This window comes from Bison bison, unplaced genomic scaffold, assembly GCF_000754665.1.
Source record: "Bison bison bison isolate TAMUID 2011002044 unplaced genomic scaffold, Bison_UMD1.0 scf7180017864060, whole genome shotgun sequence".
In the NCBI taxonomy this organism is placed as follows: Eukaryota; Metazoa; Chordata; class Mammalia; order Artiodactyla; family Bovidae; genus Bison; species Bison bison.
The window spans coordinates 2,501,495-2,524,986 of NW_011494632.1; the positions used below are offsets into that span (position 1 = coordinate 2,501,495).

Consider the following 23,492-nt stretch of genomic DNA (forward strand, 5'->3'; position numbering starts at 1 on the left):
GCTCAGTTGTGGCATGCAGGCCCTCTAGTTGTTTTGTATGGACTCCAGTAGTTGTGGCACATGGGCTCAGGATGTGTGGCATGGGCTTAGTTGTTCTGCGGCATGTGGGATCTTAGTTCCCAAACCAGGAATCGAACCCACATCCCTGTATTGCAAGACAGATTCTTAACCCCCTGGACCACCAGGGAAGTCCTGCATTCATTTATTCTTGAAACATTTTGAGAAGGGGCATTTTCACTTTCCCTTTCATTCAGCATTGTGTTATTTTAATACTTACATTGGATCATAAAGTATTTACTTAATAAAAGAGTTTAAAGGGGCGGGGCGGGGCGGGGCAGGGGGGGGGGTAGTATTTTCAGCTTTGTAAGAAACTGCCAAACGGTCTTCCGCAGTGTCTATATGGTTTTGCGTTCCCAGAAGTAATGAATGAGTTCTGCTGCTCCACCTCCTCGGTGGTGCTCTCCACGTTCTGGGCTTTGGCTACTCTAATAGGTGTTTTAGTTTGCAGTTGTTTTAATTTGCAATTCCCTAATGAAACGGGGTGTGTAGCATCTTTTCCTGTACTTATTTTCCTTCTGAACAACTGTTTTGGCCAGGTGTCTGTCCAGATCTTTTTGCCTGTTTTTAAATTGAGCTGTTTACTTTCTTGCTGAATTATCGATAAATGAGTTTTTCGTGTTTATTGTATGTCAGCCCTTTATTGGCTATGTTTTCTGCAGATATTTCCTCCCAGCCTATGGCTTAGCTTTTCTTTCCCTCTTGTTGGCCTTTTAATGCTTCTTATTTATGACTCTAGCCTGCCTTTTCACAGAGAATTACAATAAAACAGGACTAACCTGTTTCATAATAGCATGAGTCAGTCATAAGTAAGTACTCCAATACAAAGGAATATAAAAAGGACTGATACTCAATCAACAAATTTTTATACCTATATATAGGCTAGCACTGAGATTTAGCACACACAAAATAAATAGGAGTATGCTATCTACTGGAGAATACAAATAAGACACTATGTCATTTTTTGTTCATATAGATGTTTAAAATTTTAAATGATTTTGTTTTTTGAGATTTTTTTTTAACTATAGTTAGAAAAACTTTTCCAAATCCAAGTTTCTTCCTAAAAATTATAAATGTTTTTCCCATAATCCCATAATGTCTTTCCCATAATAACAGTTTTATTGAGATGTAACTTATATACCATATCCTTACATCATCTGAAGTATACCATTCAGTGGTTTTTAGTATGTCCACAAAGTTCTGCAACCATCACACAGTGATAGAACATTTTCATCATCCCAGGAAGAAATCTCATACCCGTTAGAAATCAATCCCAACTCTCCAGCCCTAGGTAACTAATTTATTTTCTATTTCTATCAATTAGTCTATCCTGGATATTCTGTATACATAGAATCATGTAATATGTGGTCTTGTAAAAATACAGCTTTATTTGAGTGCCCTGAGTCTTCGTGGTGGCGTGCAGGATCCTTAGCTGCGGCCTGTGAACGCTTTCACTGTGGAATGTGAACTCTTAGTTGCAGCATTGTGGGATCTAGTTCCCTGACCAGGAATTGAATCTGGACCCCCTGCAAGGGGAGCACGGAGTCTTAGCCAGTGGACCACCAGGGAAGTCCCTAATGTGGTCTTTTTGTGGCTGGCTTCTGGTCACTTTAACTTAATGTTTGCAAGGCCTGTGCACGTTCACTTCTTCCTATTGCTGAATAGTATGTCAGTATCACTTGTTATTTGTCCATTCGCTAATGAACATTTGGTCATTTCCACTTTGGAGCTGCTGTGAATAATGTACCTATGAACATTCATGCAGAAGTTTTTGTATGGACATGTTTTCTTTGATCTTGAGTTTATGCTTAAGAGTGAATTACATGGAAACTATGCTTAACATTCTGAGGAAATGACGGACTGTTTTCCAGAGTGGCTGCACCATTTACATTCTCACCAGCAGTGTAGGGGAGGGTTCCAGTTTCTCCACATCCTCACCCACACTTGTTGTTGTCTATCTTATTGATTATAACCATCCAGTGGATATCAAGTGGTATCTTATTGTGGTTTTGATTTGTATTTCTCTGATGGTTAAAGATATTGAGCATCTTTTCATGTGCATATTGGGTATTTGTTTATCTCCTTTGGAGAAGCATCTATTCAGGTTCTTTGTGTGTTTTTAATCATGTTATTTGTCTTTTTATTACTAGAAATGAGTTCTTTGTATATGTTAGATACAAGCCCCTTATCAGAGATATGATTTGCACATATTTTCTCCCCTCCCATGAGTTATCTTTTCTCTTTCTTGATGGTATCTTTTGAAAACAAAAGATTTTGATTTCGGTGAAGTACAGTTTATCTGTTTTCTCTTTTGTTGCTTGTGCTTTGGTGCCATAGCTAAGAAACTATTGCCTGATCCAAGGTCACAAGCGTTTACACTCTTTCACAATCTTTTCTGATAGCATGAGGAATTCTCGATATTATATCCTTCATCCAGCTTAACTTTGTATCCATAAAATAATCATCAAATGTAAAGAAATTAACACTGACACAACAGTATTAACTAAACTGTGGCCTTTATCCAGATTCTTTTTCTGTTCAGGACCCAGGCCTGGTCCCCACCTTGCTCTAGTTGTCACACCCTCTCCTGTCCCGTCTACTTGAGTATGGTGCTTCCTCTCTCTTTTCTTGCATCTCATGACCTTGACACGTTCAGTGTGCACTGGGCAGGCATTTTGTTGGATGTCCCTTGATCTGAGTTTGGTGATTTCTCACAATTAGATCAAGGCTGTAGACTTGGGGGAGGTGTGCCACAGAGGTGAGGAGCTTTTCTCAACACATCACATCATGTGATACTAATGTATCTTACTGTAGTTATGGTAAACTTGATCACTTGGTCAGAGTGTCTGTCATGGCTCTCCACTGTAAAGTTAGTATTTTTCCTTGCCACACTCTACTCACTGGAAGCTGATCCTGAAGTTCAGCCCACACTCAAAAGCAGAGACTCAAATAATTTGTAGATTTATCACTGTAATCCTTTATACTTTCACTTTTTTCTATTAAAATCATTGATCAAATGAAATTCATTTTGATATTAAGAAAGAGCTAACTTTCTGCCAGTATCTGACCATTTAATGAAGAACTATCTCTTCTTCCTGATTTGAAAAAGCATCTTTATCATATACCAAATCCTTATAGGTATTCTACCTTTTTATGAACTCTTTATTCTGTTCCTTTGATGATTTTATTCCTTCTCCCATGACAGACTCCCATAGCTCCATATGTAAGTTTTGATAGCATTCAGGGCTATTCCCAAGGAAGGATTCTGTCTTTTTATTTTTGTTATTATTAAGGGATCACTGTGGAGAGAAGTACTAGAGAAGGGGGTAAGAAATTGAAGATCCAGGAGTAAAGGAGGGTATTAATATTTAAAGTAGGAATATCTCTAAGAAGATGGGAAGGAAAAGCATCATCATCCAGGTGGAAGGATTCATCTACGTGAAGAGAAAAGACCTGTCTTTACTGTAATCTGAGTGAATGAACAAGGGTCCAACACAACAGATGACTTGACAGTTCCCACCTCACTAGGTCTCTCTTTCTGTGAGGCCTGCTGTGCTCAGTTTCAGGTAAGGCATGGAGGAGAGAGAGGTGCAGGTTTAAGGACAATGGAAGTTTAATGAACGTTCTTGCAGATAAATCTTGGCACACTTGTGTTTATTTCCATAAAATTCTGATTTGCTAACTCAAAGAATATATATACATTAACTCAGTTGGAAGGTGGGTCTCCTTAATTTAAAATGAAGCCGACCCTGAAGTGCAGTTTGCCCGCGTGGTCCCAGTGTAACCATTAATACCTCCCTTGGTGCTGACCATGAAAGGCTTCCCTGGTGGCTCAGCTGGTAAAGAATCTGCCCACAGTGCAGGAGACCTGGCTTCGATTCTGGGTTGGGAAGATCCCCTGGAGAAGGGAAAGGCTGCCCACTCCAGTATTCTGGCCTGGAGAATTCCATGGACTGTACAGTCCATGGGGTCACAAAGAGTCGGACATGACTGAGTGACTTTCACTTTCATTGTAGTGCTCTCCAAGTATCTGGTTTAGGTGGTAAATTATACGGTCATCCTATTTATAGGTGAAGCTTGACATAAGGTAAATTGAATAGATTAGCTTATTAAAAAGCTTTTAAAATGTTCTAGTTTGTGAACATTGCTTTATGAGGAAAAGCCGACTGGATTGTCTACCTTGGAAAGATGACAGTCCGCTTCAGTTCTCTCCCAGCTAAGGGCTCTGCAGTGTAGCTTTAACTGTTCATTGACTGAATGTCTGCAGTGTTGATGTGGCCAGAAGATAAACAGGTTTCCAAAGAGAGGGCATCACGTGGACTCACACAGTTACCTTAGTAGGGGGGAAGGTTTCCTGGCAATCCAGTGGTGAAGACTCAGCACTTTCACTGCCGTGGCCCTGGGTTCAATCCCTGGTCAGGGAGCTAAGACCTTATAAGCTGTGTGGCAAGACTTAAAAAAAAAAAAGATGGTACCTTAGTGATCACCTGGTAGCCCTTTACTTTTTTGAATAAGGAAACAAACCTATAACAGTTGAGTGATTCTTTAAGGTTTTAGGGCTAATTAACAGAAAAGTCCAGGATTCTTGCGTGAGAAATCCCATGGACAGAGGAGCCTGACAGGTTACAGTCTGTGGGGTCGCAAAAGAGTTGGACATGACTTAGTGACTAAACAACAACAAACAGAAAACAGATCAGATCCCCAGTCCTAGATTTTGTGTGTGTGTTTGCTGTAAAATTTTTTTCAAACTACTCCTGAGAAAAACTATTTGAAAAAATAATACTGTTCTTAATTTTTGTGCAGTATACCAGTGCTTTCATGCCATAAAAATTAAGAAAAATTACCTACCTCTGTGTGCTACACGATGGTCTTCAACTTCTGTTGTACCTCGAATTACTACCCACTATACTGTCTATCCCCGGGATCAGGACAAGCGATGGGAAGGTAAGTCATCATTTTTGTGAAACTGTTGAGATCTTTCTAGAAACATTGAATCATTTTGTGGAGGTAAATATTGATATTATATTTTTCATGATAGCATCAAATCACCTAAGATTTTATAACTTTACAAATCTGTTACCTGTTAATATTTAGATAAGCAAATATTTGCAAACTTACACTAATAGATCTCAGTAATAAAAGTTGACTTATGGAAGCTGAAGTAAGATAATGCCCTCAAACAGAACCCAAGAGAACATTCTGCTGAAACAATAATATACTTAGTATAGCTCTCGCAGGAAGCAGAGGGGCAATTTATATAAATAATGCTGTAACTCACAGGCTTAAAGAATGAACTTATGTTTGGGGGGCTGTGACAGGGAGGGGAGAATGGGGGGACATATAGTTAGGGAGTTTGGGATGGCCACGTACACACTGCTATATTTAAAATGGATGACCAACAAGAACCTACTGTATAGCCTCAGAGAACTCTGCTCAATGCCTTGTGGCAGCCTGTATGGGAGGGGAATTCTGGGAAGAATGGATACGTGTATGTGTATGGCTGAGCCCCTTTGCTATTCACCTGAAACTATCACAGCATTGTTAATCAGCTATACCCCAATACAAAACAAAAAGTTTATTTAAAAAAATAATAATGCTATAAAGGATAGTGAGTACTCATAACCCAACCTTGTGATTTTATCAGGTCATAGTCATCCCAGAATTGTCATGCATGTTTAAATCCTCTTCACTCCCAGGAGTGAACATGGAGCGGTTTGCAGAGGAGGCGGACGTGGTGATTGTGGGTGCCGGTCCCGCGGGGCTCTCCGCGGCCGCACGGCTCAAGCAGCTGGCCACCCAGCATGAGAAGGACATCCGTGTGTGTCTGGTGGAGAAAGCTGCTCAGATAGGCGCTCACACCCTCTCAGGCGCGTGCCTGGATCCACGAGCTTTACAAGAGCTGTTCCCAGACTGGAAGGAGAAGGGAGTATGAAAAGTTGTTATTTATACCGACTCTCATCTTGATTGTATTTCTATGTCCAGATGAAAGGAATGTGGAGAACCCTTTTCACCTGGTTCTAGCTCTTAGAGGGTAACTGGAGATAGGTTTTTAATTTTAAAAGGGCCAAAAAAATTGACTAACATCAAATATAGTCAATAATTTTTAAATTAACTCATTTTCACATATTGCTTTCTACATGTTGTGTTTGTGTACTGGATTTATGAGAAGACATTATCTTGAGAAGGTTTTTGAATAAAATACAGCTTTTTGATTTTGAGGGTATTTCCTAACTTACTCCATAGGTGTTTATATCATTGTTCTTAATAAAATTTTCTATAACTATCCTATTTTTTAATACATAAAGCCTCTTTAATACATAAAGAGGATAATTTAATCTAATTTTCTAAAGAAATACATGAGTAAGACTTATAACATAAGCAGACACGTCACTGGCGAGCTATACAGAGAAGCCAGTGCTAGTCTTACTGTGCTCGTTTGTATGACCTCGGTTAAAATCTTATACTCTGCATATCTCAGTTTTTTCTTCTGTGAGATGAGCTATATTATTTCTGTTCAAGGTATTCAAGGTTAGAATATTTAGTATCTGTGAATACTAAATATTCTATATAAACAGTTGTGAAAACTGTTAACAAACACAATTCACCTGAGTAAATCTAAAGGTCAAATTGGCTTCATTCAGTGATTCTGAGCAGCACCCCATCTAGCAAACAGAAAGGAGCTCCAAAGAGCAGCAGAAAAGGAGAGGTTTTGACAGACAGAACGTGGTTGGGGCACGGGAGTCATAAGCAAAAGCACTGTTTGAGGCACTGTCGCCTCCCAGGCGGGGAATTCAGGAGGACACCTCACCAGGACTGGCAGAGAGGCTGAGATGGAATGAGGTCAGCGCCAAGGCTGGGAGGTCAGTGCCGAGGCTGGGTGTGCTGACCTGGGGCTTTGCACAAGTGACCATGCTCTTCCTTCTAAAGTAGCAAGCTCCTTGAAACTTGACATGCTGTAATTATGTCTAATTTCTCTCTTCAGTGTATTTCAGAAATAAGCATCATTTAATTAGTATTGACAAAATAGCAGTTCTAATATTAATAGAAAAAATTTTTCACATCAAAGCCTCGTGTAGCCAGGCAGATCCAATCCATTCCATACCTGTTAATTGTCTTTATCCAAAGAAAAATAAAGCCTGTCTTCCGTGTCCATTGAGCACTGGAGCCAGTGTCTAGCCTGACCTCCACAGAGGCAGGGAGACAGGAGGCCAGCCTCCTTGAGGTTCACTCAAAGGTGGCTCCAGGTCCCCCAGGAAAAGATAGTCCTGAGATGAAAACTGGCTTGTTTAGTTTTTTAAAAGATTCCCATGCACCTCAAAGAGACAAAGGGTTTACAGTGTCAGGTTTTCCAAAGGAAGTGATGGAAGAAAAGTGGAGAAGACAGTTCTCTTTCCTTTTTGACTTACTATTTTACTATTTTGTGTTTCCCCTTACAGATATGAACTCAAAACACCCTTTTCTCTCCTCCTTTTGTTTCCAGGCCCCTCTCAACACTCCTGTAACAGAAGATAGATTTGGAATTTTAACAGAGAAATACAGAATTCCTGTGCCAATTCTTCCAGGTAAAGAATGATAAATATTGTGGACTTACAGAATTCCACAGCTGGAAGGAACTACATTTCATCTGGTTAAATCCTTTCCTTTTACAGATGAGAAAGCAAAGGCCCAGAGACCTGAAGGACTTGCCCAAAATTACACAGCTAGCTTGTGGAAAAGAAGGCAGGACCAGAGCCCAGTGCTTTTTTGTCTTCCAGTCTAGGAGCATTGGGATAGTCTTGTAAAGCACCCAGGAGTTTCTGATTTAGTTCTGTAACGTTGTTTTCAATGTAACAGTTTGAACTCTAGACAAAAATTATTAGGAAATAAATTGAAATTATGGCCAGAAGATGATGCGTGTATATAATGCAGAAATTAGACCTTAGAATTTCTAAATTTAGTACTTAGGTTTTTGCGACTTACCACTAAAAAGTCAGACTTCTGAATCCAGCCTCTGTCTGTAGGTCTCCCGATGAACAATCATGGCAATTACATTGTGCGCCTGGGCCATCTGGTGAGCTGGATGGGGGAGCAGGCGGAAGCCCTGGGTGTGGAGGTGTACCCTGGCTACGCAGCTGCCGAGGTTTGTGCCTCTCTCTTCCTAATGCTGATGGGAAGTGATCGCTGTTTCCTTTGAAACTAAACCAAGAATGTAAATAGATAAATATTTTCAAAAAGCCATAGGATATTAGAGTTATAAAATCAGAAGAAATCTTAGCAGGATCAATCCAAAGAGTACTTGAAGTCCTGATATTGCTCCATATCAGGTGACTGGTCAACCTAGGATGGAAAAAGCCGCCAATGTACGGATTGTTGGTAATGCTCTCGTCTGTAAATTGAGTAGATGTTTCTTTATTTTCTTACCGTGTATAGAACAAATCTGTGCCCTCCCCCAAGGACAGCTTTCCAATTTTTATGCCCGCTCTCCTGCCTCACCGTCACTGGTGATTTTTTTTTCCAGGTTAAATATTCTCAATTCTGACAACCACCATGTTACATATTTTGAGTTGCTGTAGTACTCTCATTGCCCTCCTCTGAATGCATTCCCTTTTATGTGGCCCCCAGAGTGAATCAACGACTTCAAGCCTGATTACAGCAAGGCGGGTTACCATGTTCATTCTAGAAACTGCGCTTCCAATAATCCCTTCAAAATAACTCTGGTAACTACATCTCACTATGTAGAGTCTCACTACTTGTTGGGGAAATTATTAAAAATAAAATCTCCAGCCAAACCAGAAAAAACTCACCTCTACAAATTATAAACAAAAATGAAACAGTTTTATTACTGAATGAGCATTAAACCAAGACTGCAGTGCAATTACAGGCCATCTGCTAGGGTGATTGCCAAGACAGAGGGAACTCTTAACCTTTTACTCAGCCAGACAGATACCGTCCATTACATACATGTTAATCGTCTTTCTCCAGAGGAAAAAATAAAGCATCCTATATCTTTTTGACTGGCAGCAAGTGACGATGTGGAGGCAGGCACGTAGCCCAGACTGTCCCCCAGAGACAGGGAGACTGGACACCATCCTCCGTGGTCACATGTCAGATGTGTCTCTGAGGACCCAAGAAACACTAAGATGCTGACCTACCAGAAATCTTACTTAGCTTTTTATATGATTCCCATATATCTATGAGAGACAGAAAGAATTTACAGTCAAGTTTTCTAAAGGAAATGCTGAAAGAATCTGGATAGGAGAGAGAGTTGTCCTTTTTGTCACCAGTGAAATTAAAACCATCTTTGTTTTTCCCATTACAGTAGATGTAAGCCAAATAAAACACATGGGCCTCAGCACTGCACGTCCTGCTACTGGTTTCTATGTTCCCAGTTCATACACGTGGATTTGGGTTTGCATTTCTCCCAAATAAACTGTTCTTAATGGGAGTCAGTGTCCAAGCCACAAGTAGGTGGTTTGTGGCATCCATGGTTCACACACAAACACACACTCACTCTCAGAGTCGCCAGCAGCTCTCCTCTGCTCCGCGGTTTCCTGTTTGCCAAGGCCGTCTACAGGTCCAGGCCACAGCCCTTCCAAGGTGCAATGTGCATTGCTGCTGGTTCTCATCTCACCTTTTCACTCGCATGCTTTCTGGCATGAGGTTCCAGTTCTTTCCTGTCCAAAGAGCATCTTCCTCTGGAAGAAACAGAAACCGAGTAGGAGAATTGTTCCTTCTCATCTTCACAATCACACTTTTGATCAGTTTTCCCTCTTTCTTCGTGGTCCAGAAATAAGCTTTAATCACCCCGGGCTGTCTTCAGCCCCACTCTGTTTTGTCTTATTCAAGTGTTTGGTTTTGGGGTCTGGGCTCACTGGGGAAGAGGCTTTCCTGACACTGTCCTCAGCGACCCCAACTGACAGTCCAGTGTGTCACAGGCCCTGAGTCCAGGCTCCTTGGTGTCCTCTCAGTAGATCTCCCATTCTTCCTCGTCAGGTTGGGACATTTCCTCCATTTCAAGCTGTTTGAGTTGAGTTCTGTTTGATCTTGAAGGGAGTATCTTAAAAGCACATCTCTTATTTTTACTTGAACATTCTTAAGCCTGTGTCTCTATAATCTAGAGAATAAGTTCACCTTCTAAAAATCAAAAGCCGTTTGTTGTTTCTTTGCAAGACAGTTACGAGTCTCCAGGTGATAATGAAAAGTGTTTTTGTTTTAGGTCCTTTTTCATGAAGATGGCAGTGTGAAAGGAATTGCCACAAATGACGTAGGGATACAGAAGGATGGTGCACCAAAGGTGAGCCTGTGGACAGTTCATGCTCTGCAGACTGACAGTAAAATATAAAATTAACTCACACTCAATGATCTGGTCTTGCTACAGACTGCACATTAATTAAGTGCATGTTAGTGTTTAGTGATTAATGTGGAATTTTATCTCATTGTTAAAAAATAAACATCTTTGAATTAAATATAATTTAGATAAGTGGATATAACATGTTTAAGAACAATTTTCTTAAAAGGTGAAAACATGATTCATATAAATATAAAACAAACACAGGTCACAGATATTATTTCATTCATTTATTCATGAGGGATTTGGAAAGATGTTATAGCCAGTTCAGGGAAATCAAAAAACATGTACACATGGGCCAGCTGCTCAGCTCCCCTCCACAGTCCGCCACTTCTGTGGACAAGAGTTGTTTGCATCATTGCTGTCAGTAATGTGGATTGAATCTTTGACATCTTTTGGTAAATACAAGACTGATTGCCTTTCTAGCTTTCAGAATATGCCTGAATGGCCTTCCAGTTTTCACAGCTCATTATTTTTGAATTTGTAAAAGAAGAGCTCTTACATGGATTTCAGCTCTGTTAGGTCCTTTGGAAAGGACAAGGAAAAAATAACCTTCCTTTCCTATAACAAGAACAAAACACAGATTAACATCTTGATAAACAAATTTGTCTATTCATGCTTGTTTATTGTCTTAATTTCTCAACTAGAATAGAGGCTCCTTGAAGGCTGAGATCATGGAGGGTTACGCCAAGGCTGGCACAGAGCCAGGTAATGCCAGGGCCTCAGGAAAGATGGGTCACCTCCTAGTCAGTCCTTTTCTCCCATTATACAACAGAACTGCGCCTCTAGTCTAGCATTTCCCCGAGCAGGTCTTCCTGCTTCTCACTCCTTCGTGCTTAGAGAGCAGCATGTGCCCATGTCCTCGAGTCTTAGTGCCTCACTGTCCTCCTGGTGGCTTACCTGGCCGTACAGAATCTCGTGAGGTCGTGGGACTCAGCCTGTACTATGGCAGGGCCAAGGAGCTGTCTTGTAACTGGCCCCAGGGATTCTGATGCATAGCCAGGTTTGCAGACACCTGTCATCTCATCCTGCTTCTCAAAGTGTGGAATGTACCTGCATCACAGAAAGCCAAAACTCTGAGAACGGGAGTTTATGACAAAGTAAGGGTTTATTCCAGGATGCCGAGCAGCATGGGGAAAGAAGCCCCTCATATCCACGCCAGCTTGGTCTTTGAGCTGAGGGTATCTTAAAGCCGAAGAAGTTAGGATTGGGAATTCACTGGGGGTCCAGTGGTTAAGACTTGGCAGTCTCACTGCTGAGGGCCCAGGTTCATTTGCTAGTCGGGGAACTAAGAGCCCGCAAGCCACACAGGGTGGCCAAGAGAAAAAAGAAGCAGCTGGGATTAACCACTTCCTCTGACTGGGAAGTCAGGATGTCTCTGGTTTATGACTTTCTGGCTAGGTACTCCGTGCCTCCAGGGTTTGTGGGCTCATCTCGCACTGGAGAAACAGCCTGAGTTTGTACGTTAATGATGGATCTGTAACAGCAGTTGTAGTACATTAAAGGTATTTTCATAATAGCCCCTGTAGTCACCTGACTCTGGTTGATTGGTGTTCAGAGAGCACAGGGTGAGGTCAGAGGCGACAGAAAGGGAATAAAATTCTGGATTGAGAGAAACTTGCTTTAGGGAACTCAGTTTTCTGTGTATTTTTTTACATTTTTAACTTCTTGTTAAGTAGTACATAGTATTTTTTATTGACTTATTGAAAAGAGAGTAAGCCTTGTCCAAGACGTCGTTTGGTAGAGAAATGACTGCTATTGTCTTTTTCCTTTTTAATTTTTATTGCAGTCCAGTTGCTTTAAGATGTTAGCTTCTGCTGTGCAACATAGTGAATCACCTATATGTTTACATATATCCCCTGTCTTTTGGATTTCCTTCCCGTTTAGGTCACCACAGAGCACTGAGTAGACTTCCCTGAGCTACACAGGAGGTTCCCGTTAGTTATCTGTATTACACATAGTATCAGTAGTGTATATGTGTCGGTCCCAATCGCCCAGTTTATTTCACCTCCCCTTACCTCCTTGGTAGCCGTATGTTTGTTCACTTCATCTGTCTCTCTGTTAATGCTCTGCAAATATTGATAAGATCATCTGTACCATTTTTCTAGATTTCACATACGTGCATTAATATACAATTTTTTTTCTGTCTCTGACTCACTTCACTCTGTGTGACAGTCTCTAGGTCCACCCATGTCTCTGCAAATGGCACAGTTCCATTCCTTTTTATGGCTGAGTAGTATTCCATCATGTATACATACCACACCGTCTTTATCTGTTTCTTGATGAACGTTTTAGGTTGCTTCCATCTCCTGGTTATTGTAAATAGTGCTGCAGTAAACACTGAAGTTCATGTGTTTTTTTCAAATTATGGTTTTCTCTGGGTATATGCCTAGGAATGGGGTTATTCAATCATATGGTCGTTCTATTTTTAGTTTGTAAAGGAGCCTCGATTCTCTTCTCCATAGTGGCTGCACCAGCTTACATTCCTACTAACAGTGTAAGAAGGGGAACTTAGTTTTAAGGGGACTTAATAATAATAACAGAATATTGTTTTCCTATATTCTTTCCTGTGTTATGGCTATTCTTTTCTATATTATGGTCAGGTAATTATAAATTGCCATTTAGTCTTTAAAAAATTTTACTTTTAATATTATGACACTGAAGCACACGAATTCTCCCATTCTGATACTTTCTTTTTGTGTGTGTTCTTGTGATATTTGTCCAAATGTATATTTTTGTGTTCTGTGCTTTGTAGTTATAAAAACATTTTTATATCTTATATATTGTGTATATATAGAGGTAACAGCATAGACGAGTACAGTGGAATCTCAGTAACTTGAGCTACAGAGTCTCAGTTTTTCAGTCTGTCTTCATATGGCCGTGTGGAAGGGGAAGAACTGAGGGTGGGCTCTGTGTCCTCTGCTGTTCGGCTCATTTATTCCGGCATGGCTGGGCTTCCCCCTGCCCTTCTTCTGGCTCACAGACACCTCGTCTAGCAGACCCAGTTCTCTGTCCTGTCACCCGGCCTCCCGGTGGGCACGCTGGCACAGCTGAATAACTTTCTTCTGGAAACACTTCCTGCTTTTCACCCCACCTTCTCCTGGTCTTCCTGGTGTTTCATGGGCCCCCTTCTGCCTTTGCCTGCTCATCCTCTGCTACCCCCACCCTGCCCATCCTCTAAGTATCTGGGCTCTAGGCTTCACTGTGGGATCCTCTGCCTATATTTTCTCCGTAGTGGCCTCATTTAGTGACATAACTTTAAACACCTCTCCCCCAAGTCCCAGAATTATTGTCCAGCTGCTCATTCAGTAGCTCTAACCTTAGATCTGTCAGGCTTCTTACTGTCAGAATTCTTTTTTTTTAATTTTTATTTGTTTGTGTGTTTTTAGCTGCTCTGGGTCTTTGTTGCTGCGTGAGGACGTTGCTCCAGTTGCAGCAAGTGGGTGCTACTCTTGATGGCAGTACATGGGCTTCTCTCATTGCAGTGGCTTCTCTCGTTGTGGAGCATGGCTCTAAGGCACGCATGCTGCAGTAGTTGTAGCTCCCAGGGTCTAAAGCAGAAGCTCGGTAGTTGGGGCACATGGGCTTAGTTGTCTGCAGCATGTGAGATCCTCAAGGACCAGGAGTCAAACCCGCATCTCCTGCATTGACATGTGGATTCTTTACCGCTGAGCCACTAGGGAAGCCCCCTGTCAGAATTCTGATGTGGATGTTTTCACATTTCAGAGGTTAAGTGACTTGCCCGGGGTCAGACCCCTGTTCGGCAGTGGGGCTGGGATTGGAATAGAGGCGGTATGGCTCCAGGACTGCCCCTTGCACACGCAGGGGTGTGTTGCCTCTCAGAGGAAGCGGAAATATACTGAGGAGTACTTTAGTTCACTGAGATTGAATTGTTGTGGCGTAAGTTAAGCTTAGATAAACTGCATGTCTATCTGGAAGCAGATAGGGTTGGACCTTCATTTTATAAAAATTCTGATGACTTCTTAAAACAATAAAAAAAAGTTAGAAAGAAATCTAGGTTATAATTACAACCTAGGTATAAGGTAAGCCATCCTATAACAGAAATTAGAAACCTATAAGAGACAGGCCTTTTTTAATGACTTAAAAATTAAGCACTTTTTTGGTATTTTTGTATACCAAAAATACCACAAAGTCTGCAGATAAGCAGTAGATTGGAGAAAATAGTTTGAGTGCCAGTGATATCAAAGAGCACTTCTGCATTGACAAGAAAAAAGGAGAACATGTTAAAAAAACAGGCAGAATCTTAAAATATAACAATGGACAGAAGAGCAGATCCAGGTGAGCACTGACCAGGAGGCACGTCCTTAGGCGTCTCTTGTCCCGGGTCCGCAGCTCCCAGGCCAGGTCCTCACAGAGACCCTTCCTGCTCCCCCAGTCACGCGGCTCTTCCCCAGAACCCCTGCCACCACCATGCTCTCCTCCATACATCCAGTCACACTTGGTCCTTGTACACCCACGTAGTTATTGATATTTAGTCCTGCCCCTGTGCCTCACCCCAGGGAAGGAATGGTGCTTTTCTGTCCTCTCTTCCCCAGTGCCTAGCATAGAACCTGGTACACCAGATGCATTCAGTTAATAGTTCTTGAATCAAAAAGAAAAGGATGCTGAAGAGAGTAATCAGGAAAATGCAAATTAGCATAGCAGTGCGTTAGTACTACATTTAGCAAAAACGTAAGAAGAAAAGGTATGGGCTTGCCAGGTGGCTCAGTGGTAAAGAATCCGCCTGCCAATACAGGAGGTTCAGGTTCGATCTCTGGGTTGGGAAGATCCCCTGGAAAGGGAAATGGCAACTCACTCCAGTGTTCTTGCCTGGAGAAGCCCTGGTGAGCCACAGTCCATGGGGTCGCAAAGAGTCAAACACAACTGAGCGCACACACACGCATACTGTCACGAGCTGGAGATAGGGACAGTGTCTTCTTACATACTGCGGGCAGGAATGTGACCTGTTCAGACTCTGGGGAAGGCATTCTGGGGACAGCTAGCAAAATTAAAGTAGGTGTGTCCAGGAGGAGCAGTGCCACTCCTGGAAACCTAACACTCAGGAACAGAAGCACCAATGTTGTAAGGGCACGTACACAGGGTGTATGTTTTATAACACGCTGTTCATCACAAATGAACTGGAAACAGTGAATGTCTGTTACCTGGTACCGAAGCACCAACCTGTGGTGTTCCCGAATGGAAAGGTTTGAGCCACACGGTGACTTGCGAGATTTCCATGAAGTGCTATGGTGAGAAAATACGATGCACAAAAGGTTGGATTATATGATCCTATTTTTGTGACATCAGGAACCAGAAAAGTTTGGTTGTATATGTAAGATCTCAGTATATAGGTGTGTGTATATATTTGGGTAACACTCCGCACACTAGGTTCTTAACATGGTTTATGGATGATGAAGTGTAGTAAGAGGAGGACAAAAACAAATTCAGAGGCACTAAGCAGAGTCATTTATAGGGATCACGTGCGTGTGGATGACGCACGAGACAAGCACAGAGTTACCAGCAAATGTGAAAGGTGTTCACACTCCCAGGAATGGAAGTTCCTGATTGATTCCTCCCCTCCTCCCCACACATTTCTCCTTTGGTAATCATAGGTTTGTCTTCAAAGTCTGTGAATCTATTTCTGTTGTGTAAATAAGTTCATTTGTATCCTTTTTTAAAAATTAGATTCCACCTATGGGTGGTACCATGTGATAGTTGGTTTTCTCTGTCTGACTTACTGAACTTAGATGATCATCTCTGGGTCCATCCATGTTGCTGCAAATGGCATTATTTCATTCTTTTTTACGGCTGAGTAATATTTCTTTGTGTATATGCACCGCATCTTCTTTATCCTTTCATCTGTTGATGGACATTTAAGTTGCTTCCATGTCTTGGCTAATGTAAATAGTGCTGCAATGACTATAGGAGTGCTTCCAGATTTTTGAATTAAGAGTTTTCTCCAGATACAGGCACAGGTGTGGGATTGCTGGATCATATGGTTGCTCTGTTTTCAGTTTCTTAAGGAATCTCCATACTGTTCTCCATAGTGCCTGCACCAGTTTACATTCCCATCAACAGTGTAGGAGAGTCTCCTTTTCCCCACACCCTCTCCAGCATTTGTTATTTGCAGACTTTTTGATGCTGGCCCTGCTGACTGGTGTGAGGTAAAAAATGTTTTTTAATGATAGAAGTTTCAGGTATCCAGTGTTATAATTCAACTTCTGTATACACTGGAGAGTGACAACCACCCCAAGCCTGGTTACCAGCTGTCACCACACAGTTGACCCCCTTCATCCATTTTGCCCCTCCCCCTCACTTCTCACTGTGCATTCATTTGTAGGTAATGGGGAGAGGGAGCATGCTATATCTGTTTGTTTGTTTGTTTTAATTCTTACAAACTTAACCATTCAATCAAGTACTTTTGAAGTGAAAAAGTAAATATAATAAAGACACAAGATATTGATTGACTGCCTTATAAATTTAAATTCCACTTATAACAGTAATTAGTTTTACTTCTAAAATTATATATTTGTACCTTCTCTTCTATATCTAAATCATAGTTCAATTCAAAACCAACCAGAATGTGAACATTTTAAAAACTGTCAAATGTTGCAATTTAACGTGTTCTTATTTCTTAGACAACTTTCGAGCGGGGACTGGAACTACATGCTAAAGTCACAATTTTTGCAGAGGGCTGCCATGGACACCTGGCCAAGCAGCTGTATAGGAAGTTCGACTTAAGGGCCAACTGCGAGCCTCAGACCTATGGAATCGGGCTGAAGGAGGTACCTGCATTTGCTGGTGTAATTTTAATGTGGCAAGATGAAGCTTATACTCATTTGTATTGTCATGTAATTATCGTTAATTGGAAATGTTCATAATGACTGAAGATATTTGGGATATTTTTCAAGAGGCTTTCCTGGTGGCTCAGACAGTAAAGCATCTGTCTGCAATGCAGGAGACCCAGGTTCAGTCCTTGGGTTGGGAAGATCCCTGGAGAAGGAAATAGCAGCCCTCTCTAGTACTCTTGCCTGGAAAAATCCCATGGATGGAGGAGCCTGGTAGGCTACAGTCCATGGGGTCACAAAGAGTCGGACACGACTGAGCAACTTCACTTTCTTTCAAGGGGCTAGAGAATATAACTAATCAAATTTCACTATTATATAAATTGTGTCTGCATGTCCTACTTGTTTTGTCAAATGTTGATTGAAATAAGTCTTGAATTTGAAAATATTTGTGACATTAATTTTTTTTTCATTGTAATTCTATTTCCCTAATAGGATTTGACCTGTTATCCCTATGCTCTTTGTAAGATGACCACATCCTATAAGAATTGCTTATACAAAATTATAATGTAAAAATAACTTAGTTTATAGAGTACCCACTCAATATATTTAATCTGCAGCATACATTTTTATTAGGTTAAATGGATATTTTCTCAGTTTATCCAATCTCTAGTCTGATTTCCCAAACTTTAGGTTTATTAACATAAGAGTTTCATTATAATTCTTTTGTTAAAAATATTTTGGGGGGTAAAACTCAGAAAGGTTCAAATTCTGTACATAACTAGAGTTGTTATATTGTGAATAGGGGCTTGTTTTGGCGGATTGCTTCCCTCATAGCTCAGTTGGTAAAGAATCTGCCTGCAATGCAGGAGACCCTGGTTCGATTCCTGGGTCAGGAAGATCCGCTGGAGAAGGAATAGGCTACCCACTCCAGTATTCTTGGGCTTCCCTTGTGGCTCAGCTGGTAAAGAATCTGCCTGCAATGTGGGAGACCTGGGTTCGATCCCTGGGTTGGAAAGATCCGCTAGAGAAGGGAAAGGCTAAGGGAAAGGCTACCCTCTCCAGTATTCTGGCCTGGAGAATTCCATGGACTGTATAGTCCATGGTGTCACAAACAGTTGGATATGACTGAGCAACCTTCACTTGGCAGATTGCACTTAACACTATGTGATGTCACATAAAATCTGATTTTTAGATAGTATTTCACATGAAAATTGTTGTATAAAATTTAGACCTTACCCTTCTGAAAGTAGGATGATCAATTTGCTTCAGTTTGGGGGAAGGTAGTGCAGGAGGAAATAAACTTTTTTCCACTGAAAAATAACATCTGTCCTGTGAAGTAGCAGCTCTGACATGCAGGGCTCAGTGCACTTTATGAGGCAAGCACTCCTGCGTGGCCCCCACCTGGATCCAGGTGTTAGGTGGCTACCAGCACCTCATCCCCTCTATGGCGTTTCCTACAAACATGAACACCTTACCCATTTGAGAACCTGGTTAATGTCTTAAGCATTCCTGAATTTCCTAACTCGTTTATTTACTTCCATTCATCCCTGCAGTTTGCTGGGATGTTTGAAATGCCTTTTATGTGTTTCTCTCATTACAGTTTTCCACTTGTAACTTCAAAAATAAAACATAAAACTTAGCAGCTTTTGTACATGTGGTGACATAAAATATCTAAATTATATACTAGGACCTTTTTTTTTTTAAGTTATGGGTTATTGACGAGAAGAAGTGGAAACCTGGGAGAGTGGATCACACCGTCGGCTGGCCCCTGGACAGACACACCTATGGGGGCTCGTTCCTCTACCACCTAAATGAAGGGGAGCCCCTGGTAGCACTTGGCTTTGTGGTGAGTCATATGCCCATGATGGGAAGTTCCACTGTGAGAGTCAGTGCTCCTCAGTGTTACAAAACCAGGGTGTCAAATCTGGAGAATGTGAAAGGCTAATCACTTAAAGCTTCCTTTCTGCTTTTATCCATGCATGAAATGCTTATGGCCATTGTTAACATCAGTCTACTTCTGCTACATGCCAGACCCTGTGCTGGGTACTTCCCTGGGAATGCTGTTCCATAAGATTCCCATGAAGTCTGTCCATCCTTATTTTACTTATGGGAAAACTGAAGTTCCCATAGGCAAAACAACCTTCCCAAACACACCCAATTAAGTGACAGAGGCAGGACTCCCGCCCAAACCTGTCCTACCTGAAGCCCGTGTCCACTGAGGCACGCCATCTCTGGAAATGCAGTCCACACCAGGTTTGAACCTGTAACTTTTTAACAGGAACCTTTTCTCCCTCTTGGTCACTTACATCTTTGCAATAAATTATATCTTGACCATTACAGGGAATGGGAAAACAATATGAGTAATTGTACCTTGCCGTTGGTTGCAGCTTTATAGTTCAATGTTGATTAGACTCGTATATGATACATTAACTTTGTGCACTATTGATGTCTTCAGTGCATTCCTTTTATTTTTTATAGTGATTTAATCTTCTCAGAGCAAAAAAGACTTGGTTACTAATTTCAGCATTTCATAATACCATGTAAAATATAACCTCATATTTCTTGCCCTCTTTATAAATATGATTGTATTCGGTTTCTTAATTTTTGCCTCAGTGTACTATATAGAGCTTATTAGTTGATTTCTAGAGTTGGTGTTGATAAATGAATAATAAATTATTACAACTCCTTTTGTAGACACATAATGCATGACACCTACCTACAAATATTTTTTAATTTTAATTTTGACTTAGAGAGTACAGTGATTTATTAATATGTTCTAAGTATTTTAAGTTTTGCAAGTTATAAAAACATGGCATGTATTGTTTGCCCTTCTTTTCCAAAGAGATTTTATTCCAATTATTTAAATAAATTTGGATCATTGCATATATTTCTCTAAGTCCTTTGAGAATAAGAATTTTAATGTATATGTTTTCTGATAAATAATTGCCCATACTTCATCTTGATATAATTTGAAATAGCAATGTCTTGTTTAAATATAAACATTTTAAGGTTGGTCTGGACTATCAAAACCCGTACCTCAGTCCATTTAGAGAGTTTCAAAGGTGGAAACACCACCCCAGCATCCAGCCAACATTGGAAGGTGGGAAAAGGATTGCCTATGGAGCCAGAGCACTCAATGAAGGTGGCCTTCAGGTAACTCTGCCTTCTTTTTTATTCCTTATTTCTGTATTGGTGAATGCAATGAAACATGAGGTCACAACTCTAGGTAAACAATAGAAGGTTATCTCATAGGGAGAAAATTTAAGTAACCAAGCAAAGCACTCTAGTATTTATAAAACTGTACCTACCACACCAGAGTTAAATAAATTATACCATGGATTTGATCTTAAGGATATACTTGTTCCTAGAGAAAAATTCATGGGCCTTTTTTTGTTTGTTGGTTTGTTTTTAACCAGAAAATTTAAACAAGATCTTCTCCTTTATTCCTTAGCTAGCTGCCAGGAAAGTCAAGGACAATAGTAGTTTTCAGCAAAGGTAATTAATTCTTCTCAACTACCTAGTAATATCCATGCCCTTTAAGTGACCTCTGTTAAGTTTTTACCCTTATTTGTCCTATTGTAGTACATGTTCAAAATTAGAACTACTTCAGAAATTGGGTATCTTTTTTAATCTATTGTAAAAGTAACAAATAGAGCATAGAAAATTGAGAAAAGTTAACTTAACCTTAAGTGAAGTTCTAAATACATGCATAAAGTCAAGTAAAATCACAACTAAATTATGAATGGAATTGCTAGAGTTCTAAAATAACAGTCCCTAAGTTCCATTGCTACAGGATTACCTCTCATGAGGTTTTTATTTCTAGAGTAGTTACTCATTCGCAGTAATTTTGTTAAATTCCCTGTGTTCAAGCCCATTAAACTCTTTTGAATAATTTCCACAATAGCTACTGCCACCCTAATGCTGCTCTTTGATTTCTAGTACAAAGGCTTCTGTATACTCAGCAGAACATACAGATTCTTATTTACATCATCTGCCTGTTCACTTCAGCGTCCCAGACGATCTTTAGATGGGCAGGAAGAGATGATCCGCCCCCGCCCTGCACACACGCACACTTCTTACCTAAGTTTTCTGATTTAATTAGTCAGAGATTCGGAAACTCCCATTAAGTTTTTGAAGACCCTTAAGACGCAAAAATTTAGAACATTGGATTTTATTTTGAGTATTACAAGTATTATTTTGAGTATAACAAGTATTACATGACTTTTTATTTCTCTTTCCTCAGTCTGTACCAAAGCTTTCTAATTATTTAGCCCTGTTCAACAGTTGTCCCAGGATACATTTCTCAGTACGAGTTTTCCTGGGCCCCTAGCCCCTTAACAAGATGCTCAGCTGCCAGTAACTCCTCCCACACAGGTTGGGGTCCTCCCGGAACTGGAAAACACGCATTTCCCTTGGGCCATAAGACTTAAGCGCCCATTGGGAAGAATTTACACTAGCAATCCATGTCCTTTTATTAAACTTCAGTCTTCTGGTTCTTGAATCAAATTTAGGAATAGCGAGGCCACAGCCTTATTTGAGAAAAGCACTGTCATAATCCAGGTTCCTGACGTTATCTCTGTTTTCAGCCCCTGGCATTCTTTCTGTTGTCTGCTCTGTGATCCTGATTTGGTGCTCTTTTGTCTCTGTGGTTCTGATACTGAGTTGGTCTGAGAACCCCCGTCATACAGTGACCCCCACACGTACTGTGAAAGGCCCTGGCCCAGCCCTTCTTTTGCCAGCACTCCCTTGGCTTGTTACCACCTCTCCCTCAAGGTTAGACTTGAGTAACTGCCAGGAGCTGGGGCGGCATGCCGTCGGTGTGCAGCTGGTGTCCTCGGGGTCCCTGTCAGCTTCATCTGGCAGACTGTCACCACCCACCGCTTTCTCAGCAGGCTCATGGCGTTCTTTAGGAAGGTTCCAGAGAAGGAAATAATACATGACGAGGAAAGAGCCACTGTCTGTTTTTTCATTTTTACTCTGTAGATTAGATTACAGTACATTTTCCCGTGCTAACTATCTACAACTTAGCTGCTACATTATGGGACTAAACCAAAACATCACCACCTTTGATTACATTGTTTTTCATCAGAAATGTATACTGAGGTCCACACAGTCGTCTTAAGATTTATTTCGGAAATTCAGTTTACTCTTAGGTTAAGTAAAATATATTATTTAGGGTGGTAGCTAATTGTGGTGATGCCATGATTACAATCTAGGTTTCCATCCCTGAACATCAAGGTAAGACAAAAGGGCACGTAGAGTTAAGATAACATTCTTGGTAAATCCTGTGTTACCCAGAATGGCTATAAAAGCAAATCACAATTTACATAATAGTCTTTCAGGTTTAGAGAATACTTTTAATTATGACATGGATATGTATAAACAACATTTTATTTAAGTGCTGATGCTCTGTCTTACATACGTCTCATGTGGGTCAGTCATGGGGAGGGAGATGGGAGAATCCTTAATAGAAAAAGAGTGACGGTTCTGATCCTCATTTTCAGGGAAGGGGAAACTGCTTTTGCTCCGATTTTTCCTTTAACTATATTCATTTTCATGTAATTTTTTTTTTCAGTTTTTCTCTACAGCTTTAAAAAAGGCTATAGTATGGAGTATTTAGTTTTAGAGTGTTTGTTGAATCTGAGCTAACAAATGCACTTTCTTTCTTTCCTCAGTGTATACCAAAGCTCACCTTCCCTGGGGGTTTACTTATTGGTTGTAGCCCTGGTTTCATGAATGTTCCCAAGATCAAAGGCACTCACACAGCAATGAAAAGTGGTATTTTGGCAGCAGAATCTATTTTTAATCAACTAACTAATGAAAATCTCCAATCAAAGACGATAGGTAAGAACTTCCTATGTATTCTCAGGTTCTTCACAGAGACATTTAAAAAGAAGCTATTTAAACATACACTCAGTGTGCACGTGGAGGAGGACAGTAAATACAATTAAGAATCTTGTTTTTATGTCTATTTCACTGGATACTGGAAGATGCTTACTGTGTCTGTCCCTTTACACAAAGCACTAAGATGCATGCTGGGCAAAGAAACCTATGGCCCACTCACAGTGAGCGAGGTTTGTACGGCCACCTTCTAGTTTATGAACGTGGAAAGTGGAGCAGTGCCTGTGGTGTCCTGGCCCCAGGAACACGATCAGCATGAGGGCCCCACGTCACATCACACACACGCCCAGGGAGACCCTCGCCAGCACCCCCAAGTGTTTGTTCCTGGGCAGGCAGAGGAGTCATGGCTGCAGGCTCCACAGGCCTGGCCCAAGGACCCCTCAGGAGACCGTTCATCCGAGGACAGCCTCTTCTCAGGC

The 23,492-nt window shown here is 40.9% G+C and overlaps 1 protein-coding gene across 2 annotated transcripts in view; it reads left to right on the plus strand.

Annotated features, from left to right (window-relative positions):
• Positions 1-23,492, plus strand: part of ETFDH (electron-transferring-flavoprotein dehydrogenase) — a 44,315-nt gene that overhangs the window by 16,543 nt on the left and 4,280 nt on the right. For both annotated transcript variants that reach the window (XM_010836081.1, XM_010836082.1), the window contains exons 2-10: positions 4,861-5,001; positions 5,754-5,983; positions 7,538-7,619; positions 8,058-8,176; positions 10,253-10,330; positions 17,023-17,169; positions 18,878-19,018; positions 20,182-20,325; positions 22,848-23,016. In XM_010836081.1, coding sequence (XP_010834383.1) covers positions 4,861-5,001; positions 5,754-5,983; positions 7,538-7,619; positions 8,058-8,176; positions 10,253-10,330; positions 17,023-17,169; positions 18,878-19,018; positions 20,182-20,325; positions 22,848-23,016 — 1,251 coding nt within the window. The remainder of the gene's footprint in view (positions 1-4,860; positions 5,002-5,753; positions 5,984-7,537; positions 7,620-8,057; positions 8,177-10,252; positions 10,331-17,022; positions 17,170-18,877; positions 19,019-20,181; positions 20,326-22,847; positions 23,017-23,492) is intronic.